At 36.6% G+C, this 18,731-nt stretch overlaps 1 protein-coding gene across 3 annotated transcripts in view; it reads left to right on the top strand.

The window, feature by feature from the left end:
• The first annotated feature begins 4,089 nt into the window (after nucleotides 1–4,089).
• LOC120328686 (uncharacterized) overlaps nucleotides 4,090–18,731 on the top strand; it is a 33,432-nt gene continuing 18,790 nt past the window's right edge. For all 3 annotated transcript variants that reach the window (XM_039395216.2, XM_039395214.2, XM_039395213.2), the window contains exons 1-14: nucleotides 4,090–4,355; nucleotides 4,427–4,620; nucleotides 4,705–4,780; nucleotides 9,881–10,096; nucleotides 10,421–10,518; nucleotides 10,738–10,821; nucleotides 11,159–11,333; nucleotides 11,490–11,575; nucleotides 12,562–12,762; nucleotides 14,042–14,187; nucleotides 14,650–14,775; nucleotides 15,175–15,269; nucleotides 15,548–17,694; nucleotides 18,309–18,502. In XM_039395216.2, the coding sequence (XP_039251150.2) occupies nucleotides 4,276–4,355; nucleotides 4,427–4,620; nucleotides 4,705–4,780; nucleotides 9,881–10,096; nucleotides 10,421–10,518; nucleotides 10,738–10,821; nucleotides 11,159–11,333; nucleotides 11,490–11,575; nucleotides 12,562–12,762; nucleotides 14,042–14,187; nucleotides 14,650–14,775; nucleotides 15,175–15,269; nucleotides 15,548–17,694; nucleotides 18,309–18,502 (3,918 nt within the window). In that variant the 5' untranslated portion in view covers nucleotides 4,090–4,275. The remainder of the gene's footprint in view (nucleotides 4,356–4,426; nucleotides 4,621–4,704; nucleotides 4,781–9,880; nucleotides 10,097–10,420; nucleotides 10,519–10,737; nucleotides 10,822–11,158; nucleotides 11,334–11,489; nucleotides 11,576–12,561; nucleotides 12,763–14,041; nucleotides 14,188–14,649; nucleotides 14,776–15,174; nucleotides 15,270–15,547; nucleotides 17,695–18,308; nucleotides 18,503–18,731) is intronic.

Genomic DNA, 18,731 nt, shown 5'->3' with positions numbered 1-18,731 from the left:
AACCGACCAGCGGTTACGTGAACCACCCAACGACGGCGAGGAGTCCAGCAATCCTCTCGCACATAACCATCCCTGCATGGGATTCGAACCCACGCAGAGTAATTAGAGGTGCGGTGGCGAGCGTATTCCTAACGCTTAGCCCGTTGAGCCACACCGCTGCGCAGGAGATCCTTCACCGATCCCATTATCGGCGTCACCGTACCGGATAGTTACTGCTAATTGTTTGAGAATCGATTTCACGAGATTTTTGTGGCTAATTGATTAAAAATCACGACTTAGTTTTATTATAACTATATACACTGGATGAGCATATATATATGCTCATCCAGTGTATATCGATAGCGATGTTGCTGTCACTTAAGAAGGAGGGTATGGCAAATAAATGAGGTAGGAAGAAAGGAAAGAAATCGACATCTAGCTAGACCTACTCTCCAGTGTTGAAAACAGACAAACTATGTAGCCTAAGCCCTAAGTCACAAAATCGGGCTTCAGAAGAGCGGCAGCCGCGCCAGACCACAAACAAATTCAAAATGTAGAAACGGAAAGAGACCATCCACCACCGACAAGGTCTGATGATACACATATCACCCCCTACGTGGAGTCGTTGTCTTCAGTCCCGAACCAAAACAAGCGCCCATTTTCTTCACAATATATCCGAATCCTAATCCCAATGGCAAAAACAGCGACAGCCAAAAATAGTCATTACCAAAGCGTTTCAACGGAATTCGTTTACAGCCTGCTTATACTTCCAACCTAACTCTATACAGCGAATGCGCTCTTCAATTACATAATATACTCGCATTTATTTTTTTGTGATGTGATAGTCCAGGTATCTCTGCATTTTGTTTGTTCGTCTACTTCAGGAGCACTGGAAGGTTAGCCCTCAAACCTAACAATGCTTAAGTCTAGATAAGCAATCATAAGGAGCTGCCATGTTTTTGGATGCACTAGGATAGGATAGGATTTACATATTTATCCCGGGGGAGAGGAAAGCCGATAAGATAGCTTATCCATATGGCGAACCACGGCCTCTCGTCCGGTTACCATTCCAAGTCGGGTATGGGATTAGATTTACTGTATTGTTTGTTTTCGGAAGCATGGACTTGGTGGTGGAGGAAGCCGTAACCGACCAGCGGTTACGTGAACCACCCAACGACGGCGAGGAGTCCAGCAATCCTCTCGCACATAACCATCCCTGCATGGGATTCGAACCTGCGAACCCACGCAGAGTAGTTAGAGGTGCGGTGGCGAGCGTATTCCTAACGCTTAGCCCGTTGAGCCACACCGCCGCGCCACTAGTGCAGGGTGGTCCAAGGTTGACGGCCTCGCGGGCCACACTATTATTTTCGTATTGTTCGTGGGCCACAATAGTGCCAAGAATAAATGAACATTGCAATACAAAACAAACGCTTTTATTGTGAACACATTGATCATTATTTGTCATTTATCAAGGTAAAACATGCCAAAACCACCAAAAACTCACTAGAACATGCAAAATCTTACTATAAGATTTCGAACTCTTCATAACGGAGAAAATGTCGTTTTAGATTGTCACCGAGACACTTTGCAGACATATTAAACAAGCATTGTGGTAGCCCCCCCCCCATCCCCATATGCAGTCAAACATCTGTTTGCATTGGTCAGTTTTTTTTTCAAACTCATGTTTACAAAATAACTGCAGATTAATCGATTACTGAGTTTTACCAAATTTGAGATACAGGAGAGTAAATACTAAATTTCCTGACAGAAATGCAGCAATTTTTACTGTGTAGGCTGGTTGCAAAATAACAAAACACCCGACAGGAATTATATTGTTCGGCCAATAAACCTGTTAACAATTCAGACTAGCCAAACACTTTATTCAACTCAGCTAGCCTTAAAGGTATATACGAGTACAATAGGCTATATGCTTTGGCCTTAACACTACTGTAGTCAATTCAGTGACATTCATTAGTGATGTAACAATATGTCAAAAGATTTTTTTGGTTATTTATATGACAAAACAACATAAAATGCAATTTTTTGTTTACCCTCGCACAAATGCGATGCGGGCCACAGATAATAAAGCAAAGGGCCACATGTGGCCCTCGGGCTTGGACCACCCTGCACTAGTCTATTGTTTTTCCGATTTTTACGCTATGGACGGCGTGGAGGGCATGGATTTTTGGCCTGGGAACTTTAACTTGCTAATACAACACAGCTTTGTTCAACGCGCTGATCAACATTTCGATTTCGTTACTCAGATTGGCGAGAACGCCTACTAGCGTTTTAAATCTCAATTCAAGGATTGGTCGCTCTTCGGTTACCCGGCCTATATTTGTTGCTGTTTTGTGAGTGTTATAGCATTTATTGGACACGTAGTGGACATAGCGATAGTTTCAATATTATGTTGTTGTTCTTGTTCTTTGACACGTTTTTAAAAAGTCGCTTTTCTTTTTGATTACTGGACCAATTGCTTTGAAATTTTCAGTGGTTGAAGATAAAAATTTTCTTCAGAAGGCTATTACTTTTTTGTTTGCTATGACGTCATCAAAATTATTGCCATTAGGTGGCGCTACGTGTCCATATATTTGAGCATAGCTCTCTTGTTACGTGAAGGCAAGCACCGGTAATCGAAAAATAAATCTTCATTCGAGGCCAATGTGGAACGAGGCATAAACGTAAAGTGTTGTTGTTGGAACGTGCTCTTTCGGTTACCTGGACTTTATTTGTTTCTGTTTTGCGTGTGTTATAGCATTTATTATGTGAAGGCAAGTGATCCAAAAAAATCTCCATTTCAGGCTAATGTGGAACGAGGCATGAACGTAACGGGTTGTAAGAGCCCGCAATACGTAAACGAAAAACATTCTGATAAAACCAAATTGACTATAAACCAATACAAGTGAGGACATGCATTGGTAACGTTATAAGCGCTCGTGTGACATCATACCAGCCATTTTGTGTCCAGAGTTTATAGTCACTTTGGATAAAACTACTCAAATGCGAACCTACCTCCGGGCTGGAGGCGTGAATCGCGCTATAAGGCAACCACGCGAATTGATTCGCTGTAACTTTGCACGGCCATTTTTTTCTATCTTTGATACACGAAAGAAAAAAGAAATATTTCTGGGCGGAGCTTGCTTTTTTCTTCGCTGTTGCCTTCTCTCGCCAGTTATCATAGCGGTTAGAAGTGCGCCTGTTGCGCCGCAGTATTTTCGTGCAATGTTTGCGCGTAATGACCATTGATTCACGTAATTAATGGGCAATTACTGATGGAATTGGGTTACGGGGTATTCTGACTGATTAGAAGTACAGGTGTAATCAATAATTCGAATAGTTGATGTAATGCTTCGCCAACGAAGCAATCACTGTTCGCGCCTGCAGAGCGCTCTCACATTGGCTCTCTACTTCTATAACAGTACAGTATACAGTAATACAACGTGTCCTAGCGCCATGAAAGACTGACTTCCTTGTAAATCAGCGCATTGGGTATAACGAGTGCGCTGTAACGCGAGAGATAGCTAACGTTGTATGTTCTGTTAGAGAAATAGTACTACTCGTCACCGTGAGCATGCTGTGTGCTGTCAGTTTATAGAATTTCAGACAGTATAGTCTGAATTATTTGGGCAGCATACTAGCTGCTGTACTAGCGATTGTAGTGCAGGCGGGGCATAAATCATACTACTGTACTAATGTCTGAATGCGTAAGGTATTAGTATTAGGGTATAATATTTTATTAGAATTATCATAATATGAAGGGGAATGACCTTCCTCCTGTACTATGTCTAAAATAGTCCAAACATATTCCTGTATTCTGCCATTATTGTAGGTAGTTGAGTTGTATTGGAAATGGGTACTTTCTGATTTTGGCCACAGGTCCAAAACATTTCATGTGGTTCCCAAACCTGATCATAATTATAACTAAAATAGGTATCTTTCCGTCTTCTGGTCTTAGTGCACAGGAAATGGATAACTCAAGTGTACTTCTAGCATAGTAATCAAAGTGCCAAGTGCCTAAAATACGGTGGTGTTATTTTTTCCTTTTGACCTTATGGAAGTATTACAGTATTATGTCATTAATATTTAATATAATAACCAAATCATCATAGTCAAATGTTTTCACCTGATTTTTAGAATACAACTTAAAACATTGAGCTCAAATCCAATAATTCTTGGATTAGGCCTATCAAATCCGATAATTTTCTGAAGATTGTCGGGTGATGTAGTGACATTGATGCGAAATGCAATGTTGTCTGAAAAGACTGCCATAAATTTCACATTATTAAATGAAGCAAAATGCGAGAAACCCGTCATTTGTGGATAGGAAACCTTGCAGATAATATTCGTGAAGAGCGGATTGCAGAGCACTTCAAAAGGTAAATTTGGTATGATTATGACTCATTGAATTAGTAAAGTTTATACTGAAGCTTTTTTGATTTGTTCTCAGATATGGCAAGATTGACAAAGTCCGTTTCCTGCCAAGACGCAGTGGAGAAACAGGACTGTCTGCCTGTGTTGCTTTCATGGACATTCGATCAGCTCAGAAAGCAAAAAGTGGAGTGAATGTTTTGGGAGATCGTGAACTTATTACAGACTATTTTGATCCAGCCGCTCGCTCTTCATCAGGTGCAGCTGATGAAGGTATGTATTTTTATACAGTGATGTCACAATAGCAGCAGCTTGCATGCCAACGTTCCGCTATAGTTTTTTGTTTGTTATTTTCAGCTCCTAAACATGGCCAGCAACAACAACAACAGCATCGCACCAACCAGACTCGACGATATGAAGCGCATAGAGAAAGGTACGGTATCATTCTTTTTTGTCTTGTGTCATAATCATAGGTTAATGTTGGTGGTGTGAGTTGGTATTCATTGTAAAATACAATTTTCACAGCCGTGGTTAACACTCAATACATAAGGCAACTCTTTATATTGTGGTACTCTTGTATTGTGAAAGTATACGTCCCATGCTCGTATGGTTCGATCACGCGGATTACGTTCTTACTTTATTTTTATCGATTGGATTACACCCCGTGGATTTAGTACAGTGTAGCTGCGATATGTAGTACTGTGCCGACCCATTGGATAGCTCACAGTTCCAGAGGGAAATACAGACAGCAGTTGAATTGGATTTTGTAGTATCTCTGGGATTTCTATGCTTACACTGGATGAACACTTTGGATACTTTCTATGGAGTCTATCACCTTCTTTATGGATTTAAAACCTCTTCAACTTCTCTGCATGATTGGATACAATCACAACAAGAAAACATATTTTGATCTAATTACAGATCTACTCTAAATAACGTTTTGTTATGAATAACTCTACTATGTAATAATTGGTTAATAAGTAATGAAACAATTTCAGAAACATTTTTTCGAAAAGCTACCTTCCAAAAACTTTTTTAAACAAAGTAAAAAGTGGCTCATAAGTCCTGAGTGTTCGCATCTAGTAGTTTCTTCAGTTTTTCACTATAGTAGTGATTTCTTTGGACAAATTAAATTTAGATATTGCAAAATTACAAAGTTGGCGGTGACTTTTACCATGGACAATATATGCATAAAGTAGGTCATTTTGTAAACATCGTTGATTTTTACGCGTTCGGAACCACCAGCACAAAGGCATAGAAGATGGATGATAAGTATTCTTTCGACCAAACGGTAAAAAAAGTATGTTGTATCCAGAATTATACAAAGGAATTCACGATTTTGCTAACCAGATGCAAAAAGCAATGAATCGATTTGGATATAGAGTTAAAATATAGTAATACCACAATTCATTATTTATTTACACTGTTGAATTTAATTGTTTATCATTTTAGAGAAATAAAGTACATCTCGGGAACCAGATTTTATTATTGTTTGTGGGTCAATTGTGACAGAACATTTCAAATTTTAAAATGAAAAAATCAAATCTAAAACTTATTCCGCAGTATCAATATATGAAAAGTGTCTCCATATCTGGTGATCAAACATACAATGCTAATCAATTATGATTTAATAAAATGAACCTGGTAAAATTTTCATGAGAATTCAGAAATAAAATTGGAAAAATTCAGGTGTAGTATTGTGTTTACACATAGAATACCTTCGAAATAGTAAGCGCTTCATTATTTATATGCAAATTTTTTTACTTTATGGATTAGTTAGTAGTAAAGTAATTGTCTTGAGGCCCCTTTTTTAATATCAGCTTTAAAAGTCATCCACACAAAGTAGAATCATCTTCTTTTCCACAGGCCTCAATTTTAGGTTCATAATTATAAGCATTTTACCTACGCATTTGAGAGATTTACATCTGATATTGTGATAAACAGAAAATCAATTAAAACAATCTCATTTCAAATATTCTACATTAACAACACCATATTTCTATCAGTTGGCATTGATTTCTGTAATTTTTTTCATTCACATAACCCATTGGAATATATTGTCCATATTAATGGCATGTAGAATTGTTTACAAACTAAGAACTGCTTCATTTAAAAGTGAACAAAAGTGAGTTCTTTAATGCGAAATATTAGTAAGCCAATTGGCTAAGTTATGCTAGTTCACATTAGCTTTACTGTTTTGGAGTTCCGATTGAATAATTCCGAGTGAATAATTAGGCACTTTGCAAATGCATAAATTCTAACAATCGCTGTCGATCATTTGCAAATAGTAAATGAAAATAGAAAGATTTGTTTTGGAATTTCAAAGTTTCTGGATTCAAATAAAAGTTTACCAATTGTGTGAAAACTGATGGGAACCTCTTTTCTGAAGGCATCCTGGCAACTCCGATATTCAGCGCATGTTTCAATGAAGATGCTTCCATTATCAGGAAATATACCTGACATTTTTGAACAACTACGCATATGCATCGAGAATATATTGAATGAGAGAGGATTTTCAATGTGCAACTTTCCACTCAGAAGATGAATCCAATTTGTAGAAGCAGAAAAGGAAGGAAAATGCCTTGAAGCCCTGAATTTTGTGATCAATGGAGAAGACCCAGAAAATAAGCTATTTGTAATGCTCTCTGAAAAATTTATCTGTTAGCTCAAAAATAAATCATTATGAAATAATTGTAAATAGGAGACTGTAAGGTATAAAACCTGTAGATTAACAGCTGATATAGATTTTAGAAATTTTTAGAATGATTGATAAAATTATTTTCGTCCTCAAGTCACTTTTGATATAGGATTTTATTACTCCATTTGTCTCCATATCACTTAGTTACACCAATCATAATTATCATATCTAACTCACCACATACACACAAACTTCAGCTTTATACAAAATAAATTCATGCAAACACAATATAATTATCCATTCAGTGCATATTTTATGTATGGGATAATTATACATGGCGACTCAAAAGCTGACAAATATCGTAAACTGACTAGAGCTGCTTCCATGACAGCACAATAATACACCCCCCTGCTCATTTATTTGTGATAAAAAGCCCATTTGAAGGGAAACAATCAAATATGCACAGATGTTTACTATAGTGATTACTGGTTCAAAAGTATTTCTCAACGGTTCCATTACATTTGAACCCACAACAATTGCACCTGCATACTATTACACCTATAGAAATTTGCACCCATACTAACCCTCACTCATGGATTTTAGCACCTGCATATAGATTGAACCCGCGGATATACAGGTGCAAATATATGGGTTCAAATGTACATGGATTCGAATTTGCTGTCACCTTTTTCAACACCCTCATTAGTAGACAATCAATTGGTTTGTTTTAGTAGGCTGTGGGTCTGTATATAATGATTAAAATTTCCCGCTAACAGCCAGGAGAAAAATTGCATTCGCCATGCAAGTTTATGAAGTTTGACAGTCCAGATGTTTCAAGGAGAATTAGCTCACATATTTGGTCAAATTCCTCAAATTGTGGACATGCTAGTTGAACTTTGATTCCGAAGGTCAATGGGTCAGTTACCATGAAATTCTGTATGATAATGGGAAGTGATGGACTTGGTTATTGCACTGGATATGTCGTAGATTCAACGATCGTTTCATGGACCGAGAAAAATGAAAAACTCATGTCCAACATGATTGCCGTGATAAAGAAAACACGGCACAGCATGTCAGGTTTCTTTTTTATAGATTCCGCATCACGTACGTGGCGTAGTTGACGTGTAAAAAGTATAATATTCCTTTTGATCTGAAAAGCGGCAAACGCGTTGATTCAATGCGCCGCGGGACAAGCAGACAGAAACATATCAAAACCTTCTTTTGAAAAGGTGCCTCGGTCGCTACATTTGTCTGTTTGGGTGTGCGCGTGATTTTCACGCCTCGCACATCCGCGACAAAACACTACTGAAATGATGCGTTTTGTTTGAAAAAGGGTCGTTTTGTTTTCGTTGGCGTCTGCGTAATGGAAAATTACAGAAGAGAGAACGAGGTTTCACATCGCGTTGCAAGCGATGATGCTGCGTTTTACGACCGCGTGTTCATGAGATTGCCTCGTGTTTTGGGTTGCCGTTATTCAACGAACACATCACGTGTGCTAACGTACTAAGATGACTTACTTTTAACAACAAATAGTACACATTTTCTCTTTCCTTTAATTCGTTCATTGATTTTACACATTAAGTTTTCACATCTTCACGAAAATATGATTACCGAAACGTTTTCGATTCGTGATTACACAATTTTATGTTGTTATCATATTATAGGATTTTATGTTTTCACATGATCTATTATTCATTTTGTATATATTAGGAGTGTTAATAAATAGGCATTAGGAAAATCCTGAACATAAGTGGTCACATGTTAACTCCCTAGACATCCATTTAAATAACATCTGCTACAGTCATAATTAGTTTAAAACAATTCAAAACATACCCAAAGGTGGTGACCGTACATTTGAACCCATGTACATTTGAACCCATGCGTATATCCACGGGTTCAATCTATATGCGGGTGCTAAAACCCATGAGTTAGGGTTAGTATGGGTTTAACTATCCGTGAAACAAAAAAAATTCCATAGGTGCAATAGCATACAGGTGCAATTGTCATGGGTTCAAATGTATGTGGGTTCAAATGTAATGGAACCCCCGAAGGTAGTTGACATCCATATATTTTATTGATGCAAAAATATTGTGGTAGTTTTATAAAAATGGGTATATGGTGCACATGTGTGTACAAGCTTAGCACACAGGCCACAGATTCATCATATAGCACAAACTAAGACTTTGTATTAAACGGTCAAAAACCATCAAAAAACTGTGTGTTCAAGCTTAGCATTAAAGTCACAAATTCATGATATAGTCAAAATTGAGACTTTTATCATATCAACAAGAATTTTAGCTTTAATATGTAAGAAGGTTCATGTTTCAATGTTCAGAAACACATCTTTATGACATTCAGTTGATGCTGGATTTTTCATTCAAGTCACTTCATTTTGAGTATGCTCGTATTTCGGATATGCCGAGAATATTGAGAACGAAGATATATAGCCTCAGTTTTATGCCCAACTCCCAAATCTAACAATATATTCAGAAAACCATGATACTCATTGATCACGTTTTGTACTGTTCTATTTATAATGAACAGTGTAGTTTGGTTCCTGGCTTTCCCATTTTGTTTTTGTCTGCAATTTTCAGTTTACTTAGCCAACATGACTTAATTCTTTGAAAATTTATACAAAATGAATTTATAGATGGTCTTTCGCACGAGCATTTCTCCAGTCTAAGCACTGTTTATTAATGAAAATTTGGTCATGAAGCATAAACAGTGATGAATAATTTAGTTTGGTCATGTATGGGCGTACCTCAAAAAATTAATATTTGAAAATGGTGTTGCAGGTAAATCCTGTCTTAACACCTTTTAAATAAATTTGCCTAATAAGTAGATCAGTAAAGTCATGATTATTTAATAACAAAAATTGATCGTTTAATCTGATAGTGCTGTTGTTGGGGAAGAAAAACCTGGGTATGGCGACAGATACAGCAGAGATAGACAAGCATCTTATGATAGAAGTTATCAGACGTCGAATATCCAAGCTGGTGGAACAGAAAATTATGACAGTGACAGTAGAGGGAGAATTGAGGGAAACATCAAAGTCAAGTTAAGATCTAAGGGTTCTAATTCTTCTGCTAAAGCTTCTCACGATCCATCTAGGTATGTATAATAATGATGCTGAGGATAATAATAATTATTGTTAAATATTACACCAAATTAAGCAGGTTGATTGAAAAATATAATTTCTTTTGGATTATAAGTGAGTGCAGATCAAATTTAATATAATTAACCTTGGATATCAAAATTATCAGCACAATATATGTCTTTATATATGTAGTGTTAGTAAGATTTGGCTTGTCTTTGATTGCAGTTCAGTGCAATGTTTGAAAATGAAATGGGGCAAAGTGCATATCTTGTTTCTGATAATGGGCCAAGTTTGCCGTTTGTGATATAATCGTGGGATGCTTATTACTTATTTTTCAGCAAAAAGCACAAAGCTGACTCAGCCAAAAGTGCAAAAAAGAAATCTAAAAAGATGAAGGATGAAGATGGCAGGCAGAAACAAACTGGACCTAAGAAAAGTATGTTTATAGTTGTGGGATAATATTGAAGCTCTCATTTCATTAAAATGGAAGTCTAGGACTTAGTACACAAATTGAGTCTTGGGTTATGTTTAGACATGATATCACCAACTGCATTCTCTCGTTCTTTTTTTCGAAATGAAAGTAGTTCATAAGTAAATGTTATTATAAATAAGTCCCACTGTGTACCTTCTTGAAATATTAATATGCTTTTTATAGTAAAACAAAAGCATGCTAAAGAAAGGGGAAGATCACCTACTGTCAAGCGTAAGAAATCTGCTAATGCTTCGACAAGTCCAGGCGGTTAGTAAGCAATGATAAATAACAGTGTGATACAGTGCACCATAAAAGTTTAATTGGTAGGCCTACCTAAATCTGTGATTGTTCTGTGAGCCATTGTTTGTTTAGAGAAGTCATTTAATTAAAATTTGAGTAAATTAAAAATGAAGATTTTTAGCAATTCATGAAACTTAAATTGGCCAACCAACAGTTCTAATGACATCATGAATAATATCAAAATATTATATAAATAAAGACTGCTATACTCCTTAAGTTTGAATAATATAATACCAGCAAATAGTTAACAGTTAATTGATGCTTGTTTTTTAAGATAATAAGCTGGATTTTCATTATATAAAAGGTGGTAAAAAATCTGGCAAGCTTGGAGCAGGAAGCAGTAGTGCTGGCAGATCTTCGTCAAGTGGTTCTGTAAGTATGAGTACAAGTGGAAGTGGAAGAACTTCTTCGACATCGTCAACCTCATCTTCCGTTTCGGGAAATTCATCCAGAACGAGAACCACCACCAACTCTGGCAGGTAGGATCCTTGATGGGTTTTTGTTCGTTACAATATAATTTTTATAAATATTAGTTTTGAAGTTAGTTTAATTTGTGTTTGACTTGTTTGCATATTGTATTCTTATATTGGACACATAGTAATAAGGGATGTTTTACATTTATGCTTACACTTTAGTGAATCAAGCTACGAGACTGAAGGCCCACCAACACATCAAAAGTTAGTTGCAATGTGTATAAAGAAACTTCCGGTCAGGCCTACAGGTATGTCAATTATTGTATTCAAAAAAAAAATAAAAATGAGCATGTCTTTTTTCTGACTTGGTTATGTTCAATTTTGTTCACAAATGTGTCTTAATATAGATCCTTCTAATTACTAATAGTATATTTACAACATCATTGCACCATTCGTTATTATACACATGCGACATCTCTGTCAAAGTTGTTGTTCCTATCAAAATCAGAGCATAAACGATACTAAAGCACATTTAATTTTACTATTGTACAACTTTTGGATGAATTCTGTTGGTCCGTTTTAGAAGTAAACGATCACTAACTTTATGCAACAAAAAATATTCTCTCGCCAATATTATATTGGAATTTAAGATGCTCATTGAAAATAAAATATTCGAAACACAAGTCCTTAGCCACGTTCAAGTAGGCTTTCGGGCTAGACAGGCAATCGCTTGCTCTTGGTTGTTTTATCAGACGTTTCAGTAAGTTTTTAAATGAGAGAATAGAAGGGTAAAAGGGATTTTTTCTTCTCACAGTCTCAGTCATGTGATTTGTGGTCACATGTCTTTTTTTGTTATTATTCTCTCCTTTTAAAATATGCACGTTGACATTTCGTAGGTATTTCCTATAACTTTATATAACACGCGATCAATCGAATTAATGGCGCGCAGAGTTTGATCGTTATTATCGATATAAGGCAAATAATTTCAATACCAGTATAACACAACTCAAATATTCGACGGCCCTGCGGCTAATCTGTGTAGTCTTATTTGAAGACTGTGCTGTATAAATGCGCAAGTGCACAAAAGATCATATCAAACTGGATTAAATGCTGTATTATGTTATTTATGAAATTACATAATCAAATTTTATATAAGAGATTTTCTAATGACTCAATTTAAATTTTCAATTTTATAATCTAATCATTAGCTCCAGATGTTTATACTAGTAGTCAAATGCGGTGTTCTGCACTTAAAAACACAATGTAAATTGATCATTGAAACGTTTTTTTTTAGTTACAAGCTTGAGAGATGGTGTTTTCCACGAGTTCAAGAAGTATGGAAAAGTTAAATCTGTGCTTATTCGAGGAGAAGGGGTTGATCGACATGCACTGGTCCTGTTTCGAACTGCAGCTGAAGCAAACAAAGCTGTCAGTCATGCAAAAACTAAACTCCTCTTCGGTGCTGCGATTGAAGCTAGCATTTATGAGGGAGAAGGTGGGTCAAGAATGTGATAGTCTAAGGCAGGGGTGTGCAACATGCGGCCCGCAATGAAAAATTGTGCGGCCCGCCGAGAAGTGCAATTTTGAATGGTGTGCGGTCGCGAAACAAGTTTTAAATTTATTTCAATCAGGTACCTGCGAGTAATTTCAATCCCTTAGCGCAGGGGTCGGCAACCTTTTGTCGCTCGCGGGCCAAAATTAAAGGTAGCAAGTCATTGGCGGGCCGCACATATTTTTAGAATGTTAAAAATCGAATGGATGGCCGATGAATCACATTTTATCACACAAATCAGAAGTTAAATTTTTAAGCAGCGCACGAAGACTGACCATTTGAATATTTTTTGCGCCAATAAACTATTTGCACTTAGCATCAACTTTTCTGCGCTTTGTTGTCATTTGTCCAAATTATAATTAAATTATAGGCTCAATAAACGAGTAATTTTGATTTATATACTTGTTACGTTATAATATAATTTAGTCTTCACGTAAATTATTTTGCGTAAAGAATATAATCGACAAAACAGCTATAATTTGTTACTATGATAAAGTGAAGCGTCGCGGGCCGGATTATATTGCTCCGCGGGCCAGATCCGGCCCGCGGGATGTAGGTTGCCGACCCCTGCTTTAGCGTTTATAGCCTATACTTTAGTTCAATTTATCATCCATGCCCATGACGTTATAATTCCCTAACAGCTAGCTTGTGCGAAGCGAACATCCAAAATTTTGCTTGCAACTACTAGAAAGCCTATGTTAAATAAAGGTGCGGCCCGCTGTTTCACCCAGTTATTTGTATCTGGCCCTCCTGTATTAAAGGTTGCACACCCCTGGTCTAAGGCATTTTCACTCTGAATAAAGCTTTGAAAGCCTTTTTGTCTGTCATTGCCTACCCAATTCGCAATTTAAGAGATTACTAATTTGTGATGCTGTCATATCTTCCTTTCCCTTACAATTAATCTCGGTTATTTGTTTCTTGATTAAAAAAAATGAATGTAAAGTAATAACATATATGGATTTGAAAAAAAAAGGAACGCGCGTTATTAAGTGTATTGGATAGTTCATATTATTGATATTACCAATAGTCTAGGATAGTTTCTTTCGAAAAATTATCATTTTGAGCATTTTCAGTTGTGTAATAACACCAACATGGCCGTTTAATTTTTGTAAACTGTAAAAAATAAATCAACAAGACCTAAAAATATATCTTGTAGATCTAAAATTGATCTGTATCTTGGTTATTTTCCACTTGTAAAGCTAGATTTTTGTTTGGTTTTCAGTTAGTGGACAAGAACTCGAAGAAGGTGGTGGTATCATTGATGAATTTCATCCAAGAGCATCACGAACTCTCTTTGTTGGTAACCTCGATAAAACAGTTGGATACAGTGACATTCAGAATATATTTATTAGATTTGGAGAAATAGTGGTAAGTTTGACGGAATTTTAACATTTTTGATCGGGAATGTATATACAAGTAATAGGGCTTTAACTTATTTGAAGAGCAATTACAGATTTGTATGTTAATCCGTATCTTATTCTCTTATCATGTCGATGCCATAATTGCAGATATTCTGGTGCTCCAGAAGTATGTGTACCAATATGGAGGTAACTAATTTTGTTCACTTACTTTACATCAAGTTGTGTAAAGGGACAGAAGCCTATGGGCAAGGGGTATATTCACTTGGCTAACACAGACAGTTCTCGAACTCGTAATAGAACTAAAATAAGGAAAAACGGAATAAAATTATGGCTTAACCCTAACCTGGTACACATACTACGGGAGTACCGATATTCCTCAATAATGACAAGCTGTGTTTATGTTTCATTGTTTTAGGCCTGTAATCGTATATTTTTGAAATACAAAAACATTTCTAATTTTTATTTACAGGCGATTGAAATTAAAAAACAACACAATATACCCCAGTATGCTTTTCTGCAATATACAGATATTCTCAGTGTGATAAGGGCCATTACAAAAATGGATGGTGAAAAATTGGGTCGGAACACGCTAAAGGTATCATTGCTCAGGAGTTTATTCGGTTGATGATATGGTTATATTTTCTCTGTAAAATTCCCCTTTCTCATTTCCAGTTCCACAATCTGATGTAACGACAGGGTCTTCATTATTCAAAATAATTCAGAATAATTTCATTCGAATAAATATCGTTTATCTTACAAAATTTAAACTCATCGAATGTGTATTTTTCGCTAAACATGATCTAATTTGAAATATCTTAATATTCTATATTTGAAAATACTATATTAAATGAATTCATGGTAGTTTATTATGATATTTGATTTTCTTATACAACAGGAGAAATATTTTTTTGTATAAAACCAGAAGTTCTTACAGTTAATTGTCACTGTGTAGAATTCTAATGTTAATCGATCTGTTAATACCAATATTTTTTAGCTTGGATTTGGTAAAACCGTCATGTCATCTTGCCTTTGGGTTGATGGAGTTACAGACAGTTTCACAGAAAATTATCTGGCAAGCTGCTTTCAGAGGTAAAGTTTGTTTTTCATGACTTGTATTATCTGATATGAATTAGTTAAGTATTGTAAAATAATATATTCTAAATATATCAGAAATTTTGTTAAGGGAAATTTCAATTTTGGCAATTTCAATCATGGGAGCATTCCAATTTACTTAATCTTATTCTATGGATCTTATTTGAATGTTTAACCCGCAGTGATTTTATTTAAAGAGTCTGTGTACCTAGCTTTACATATAAACAACATGACAAACTACGGTAAGTATTTTCTATAATTCCTCATTGTTGCAGGTATGGTCCAGTAAAGCATGTCGTCATCGATCGAAACCGCGGCCAGGCTCTTGTATTTTATTCCCAATTTGATTTTGCACAAAGTGCGATGGCAAAAATGAGGGCACGGATACTAAATGGTAGTCGTCTTAAAATGGATTATGCCAGTAATGAACTGATTGATATTTTTCTAAAACACATGCAAACGTCTGGTCAAAGCATCAAGGGACTCGAAAACATTAGACAGTTGATGCAGCCTGCTTCCTCTCCTCCATCATCGTCCATGCAAGGTCCTGGTTCGTCTTATTCTCGTGCATCTGTATCTCAGGATACGAGACAACAATACTATGATGATCGTTCACAATCAAGTTTTGGTGACGACCCATATGGATCTACTGATCCCAATTATCGAAGAGGTTGGCGAGGGCGAAGTAGGGATCGATATCAGTATCCTCCCGATCAATCGTCTCGACATGGTAAAAGAAGTTATGAGGACTCATATGAAAGGCAAGATTTTTACAGGGAGCGTTCACCACCTGCCTGGGAACACGATGGGTATAATGAGAGGCGAACGACTGTATCTTCCCATTATGATCAGGATTACAGACAGAAGGATTATGATATCCGCCGTGAACCTCGTACATATAATAGAAAGTCTGCTCGCGGAAATGTTCCGTATGATGAAATGTTCCAGGGTGGTTATCGAACTTCAAGAGATCGAGGTAGAGAGGGAGATAGAGAAAGAGAGATAGAACACGTAAGAGACCGTGATCGAGTGGGCGAACAATATTATAATCGCGCTGCTCATTCATCTCCAGTACATCCTCGCTATGTATCGCACAGAAGTCGAAGTATTTCTCCACAACCGAATGTGGGACAGCGTGATGCAGATACATATAGCACAGAAAGAACAGTGACGTATCGAAGAAGGGGTCGAAGTGGGAGTCGATCTCCTGACCTCTCGGTTGATTCTCTAAGAAGACGCAACTCGATGGAAAGTAAATCATCCTCTCATTCTGGATCCAGGTATACATCTCGAACTGGGGATATTGATATGAGAGAGAATATGTCAATACTCATGGAAGGAGAAGACAAATTGTCCATCAACAGTCCGATTGGTGAAGTTGAATTCAATGAAAAACAGAAAAAGCTGCGTGTCCGAAAAAGAGTAATAGAAGAATCACCTGTGAGAGATTTGAGCGATTCATCACCAAAACCTCACCGGCGCCTCGGATATAAAAATTCGGCTTCTGAAAACGAGAAGGCCTCATCCTCATATCGTAATAAAGAAGACAGGAGAATAGTTGAAGAAACTCAGTGGGCGTCGGAATCACCAACTTACTCTGATAATAGAAGTCGAAGTGGAACTCCCACTCGTGATGAAAATCAAGACTTGATAGGTGAAGTTATCATTAAGCAACCTTCTTCATCGAAGTCTAGTCATAGAATTGTAGAAAAAGCATCTCGAACCAAAGAAGACTCCAAGCAACGCTCTGGAGAACGCAAGGACAAAAACAAACCCCATGATAAGGATTATCGTAAGGGGTTTACAGCTTCAGATGAGATTCGCAAATTCGACAGCGCTGTGAAAGGTAAAACTGGTCGTTCTAACTCTGCATCTCTCATTCAAAGGGTTCATTCTCCTTCTGAATTAGAAAGAAAAACGAGTGCAATTTATACAAAAGATTTTGATTATCGTAAACACAGTGTGGTTCGTTCTTCAAAATCAAGCGGAGATGTTGTGTCAAAACACTCGTTGAAAATCCCATCAAAGCATGACGAAGCAAGTGAAAAAATCAAGCGTTCGAAACTTCAAAGTCATGTAAGAAGTCCCAGAGCGAGTTCTGAATATGGTGACGAGGCAAAAAACTCTCCACTTTCTAATTCACCCGCTTCTGATCAGCCGAGGCGTCGATTGTCCGGTTCATCAAAGCTGTTAAAAAGGGAATATTCACCAAGACCCGATGATATGCTTGAACCATATTCCGAAAAATATTCGAAAACTGACAATGAAAAGACAAGAATTGTAAATGAAAAACAGAAACATTTAAAAGATCGAGTCTCCAGTAGTAGAAGCAAGGAAAGAGATGAGGAAAACATAGATGTCGATGAAAGAAGATCTTATTCTCAAAAAAGACGACATTCTGCTGGAGACAGTGACAGTGAAGGTGGATTAACAACAAACTTATAATTTTTATTAATAGACTGGTATGGCTCAGGGCTGGGGTGTGCAACCTGCGGTCTGCAAGGAAAAATTGGGCGGCCCTCGGAGATGTGCCAATTTGGCATAGTGTGCCCTAGAGTTTTTAATCCAGTTTAATTTATTATCTATGCCTATGACGTTACAATGCCCTAACAGCTAGCTTGTGCGAAGTGAACAACGCATGTCATAAGATCAATAACCAAAATTTTTGTGCCTGCGACTACTAGGAAGCTTATGTTGAAAAAAGATGCGGCTTGCGGTTTTACTCAGTTATTTATATCTGGCCCTCTTGTATTAAAGGTTGCACACCCCTGGCTTAGGGTGGAATGAATAAATAGATGGTTTGCTAAAATCAAAAACATCTGTAAAATTGAAAAACTTTCCTTATTCTGAATTCACATAACTATTTAATTATTGCGATACAGTGAAATCATAAATTGCTATGTAATGAAACATAACAGAATGCTGATAATGAGAAAATTTTTGAAATTGAAAAAAAAATTCTTGTCTGACTTTAATACTTTTCAGTTGTATTTGAAATCCAGACTCTCATTTTTTCTATTGTATATTGTTTATTAGAAATGCACACAAAACGTGATAGAAAATCCTCAACAGGAGATCATGCTCGACATAAGATGTTATCACAGAAACACGAGGCACCAATGTCCATTGCACGCCAAATGTTTCTTCAAGAAGAAGACGTTGAATCTGGGGCAGAAAGTCCGCTGCACGTTAAAGATGGCAAATCAAATGTTATTGATGAAAAAGTTGAGGTTTGACATTTTTCGTTAATCTAATAATGAATAAATATAATTAATTCGTAAAAGATGGATGCTAAATTCATTGAGGTAGAATATTACATATACCTATTTATTTATTTTATTTATATCATTAATAAAATAAAATTGGACTTCAAACAAACATACAGTAGGGATCTGATTTTTTAATTAATATTACACTTTGTGATTAGAATTACACACATTTTGTGCTGTTCTCATTTCA

The sequence above is a fragment of the Styela clava genome, chromosome 7 (assembly GCF_964204865.1).
Source record: "Styela clava chromosome 7, kaStyClav1.hap1.2, whole genome shotgun sequence".
NCBI lineage: Eukaryota > Metazoa > Chordata > Ascidiacea > Stolidobranchia > Styelidae > Styela > Styela clava.
Note: the sequence above shows the minus strand (reverse complement) of the source record. Positions and strands in the feature narration are given on the sequence as shown.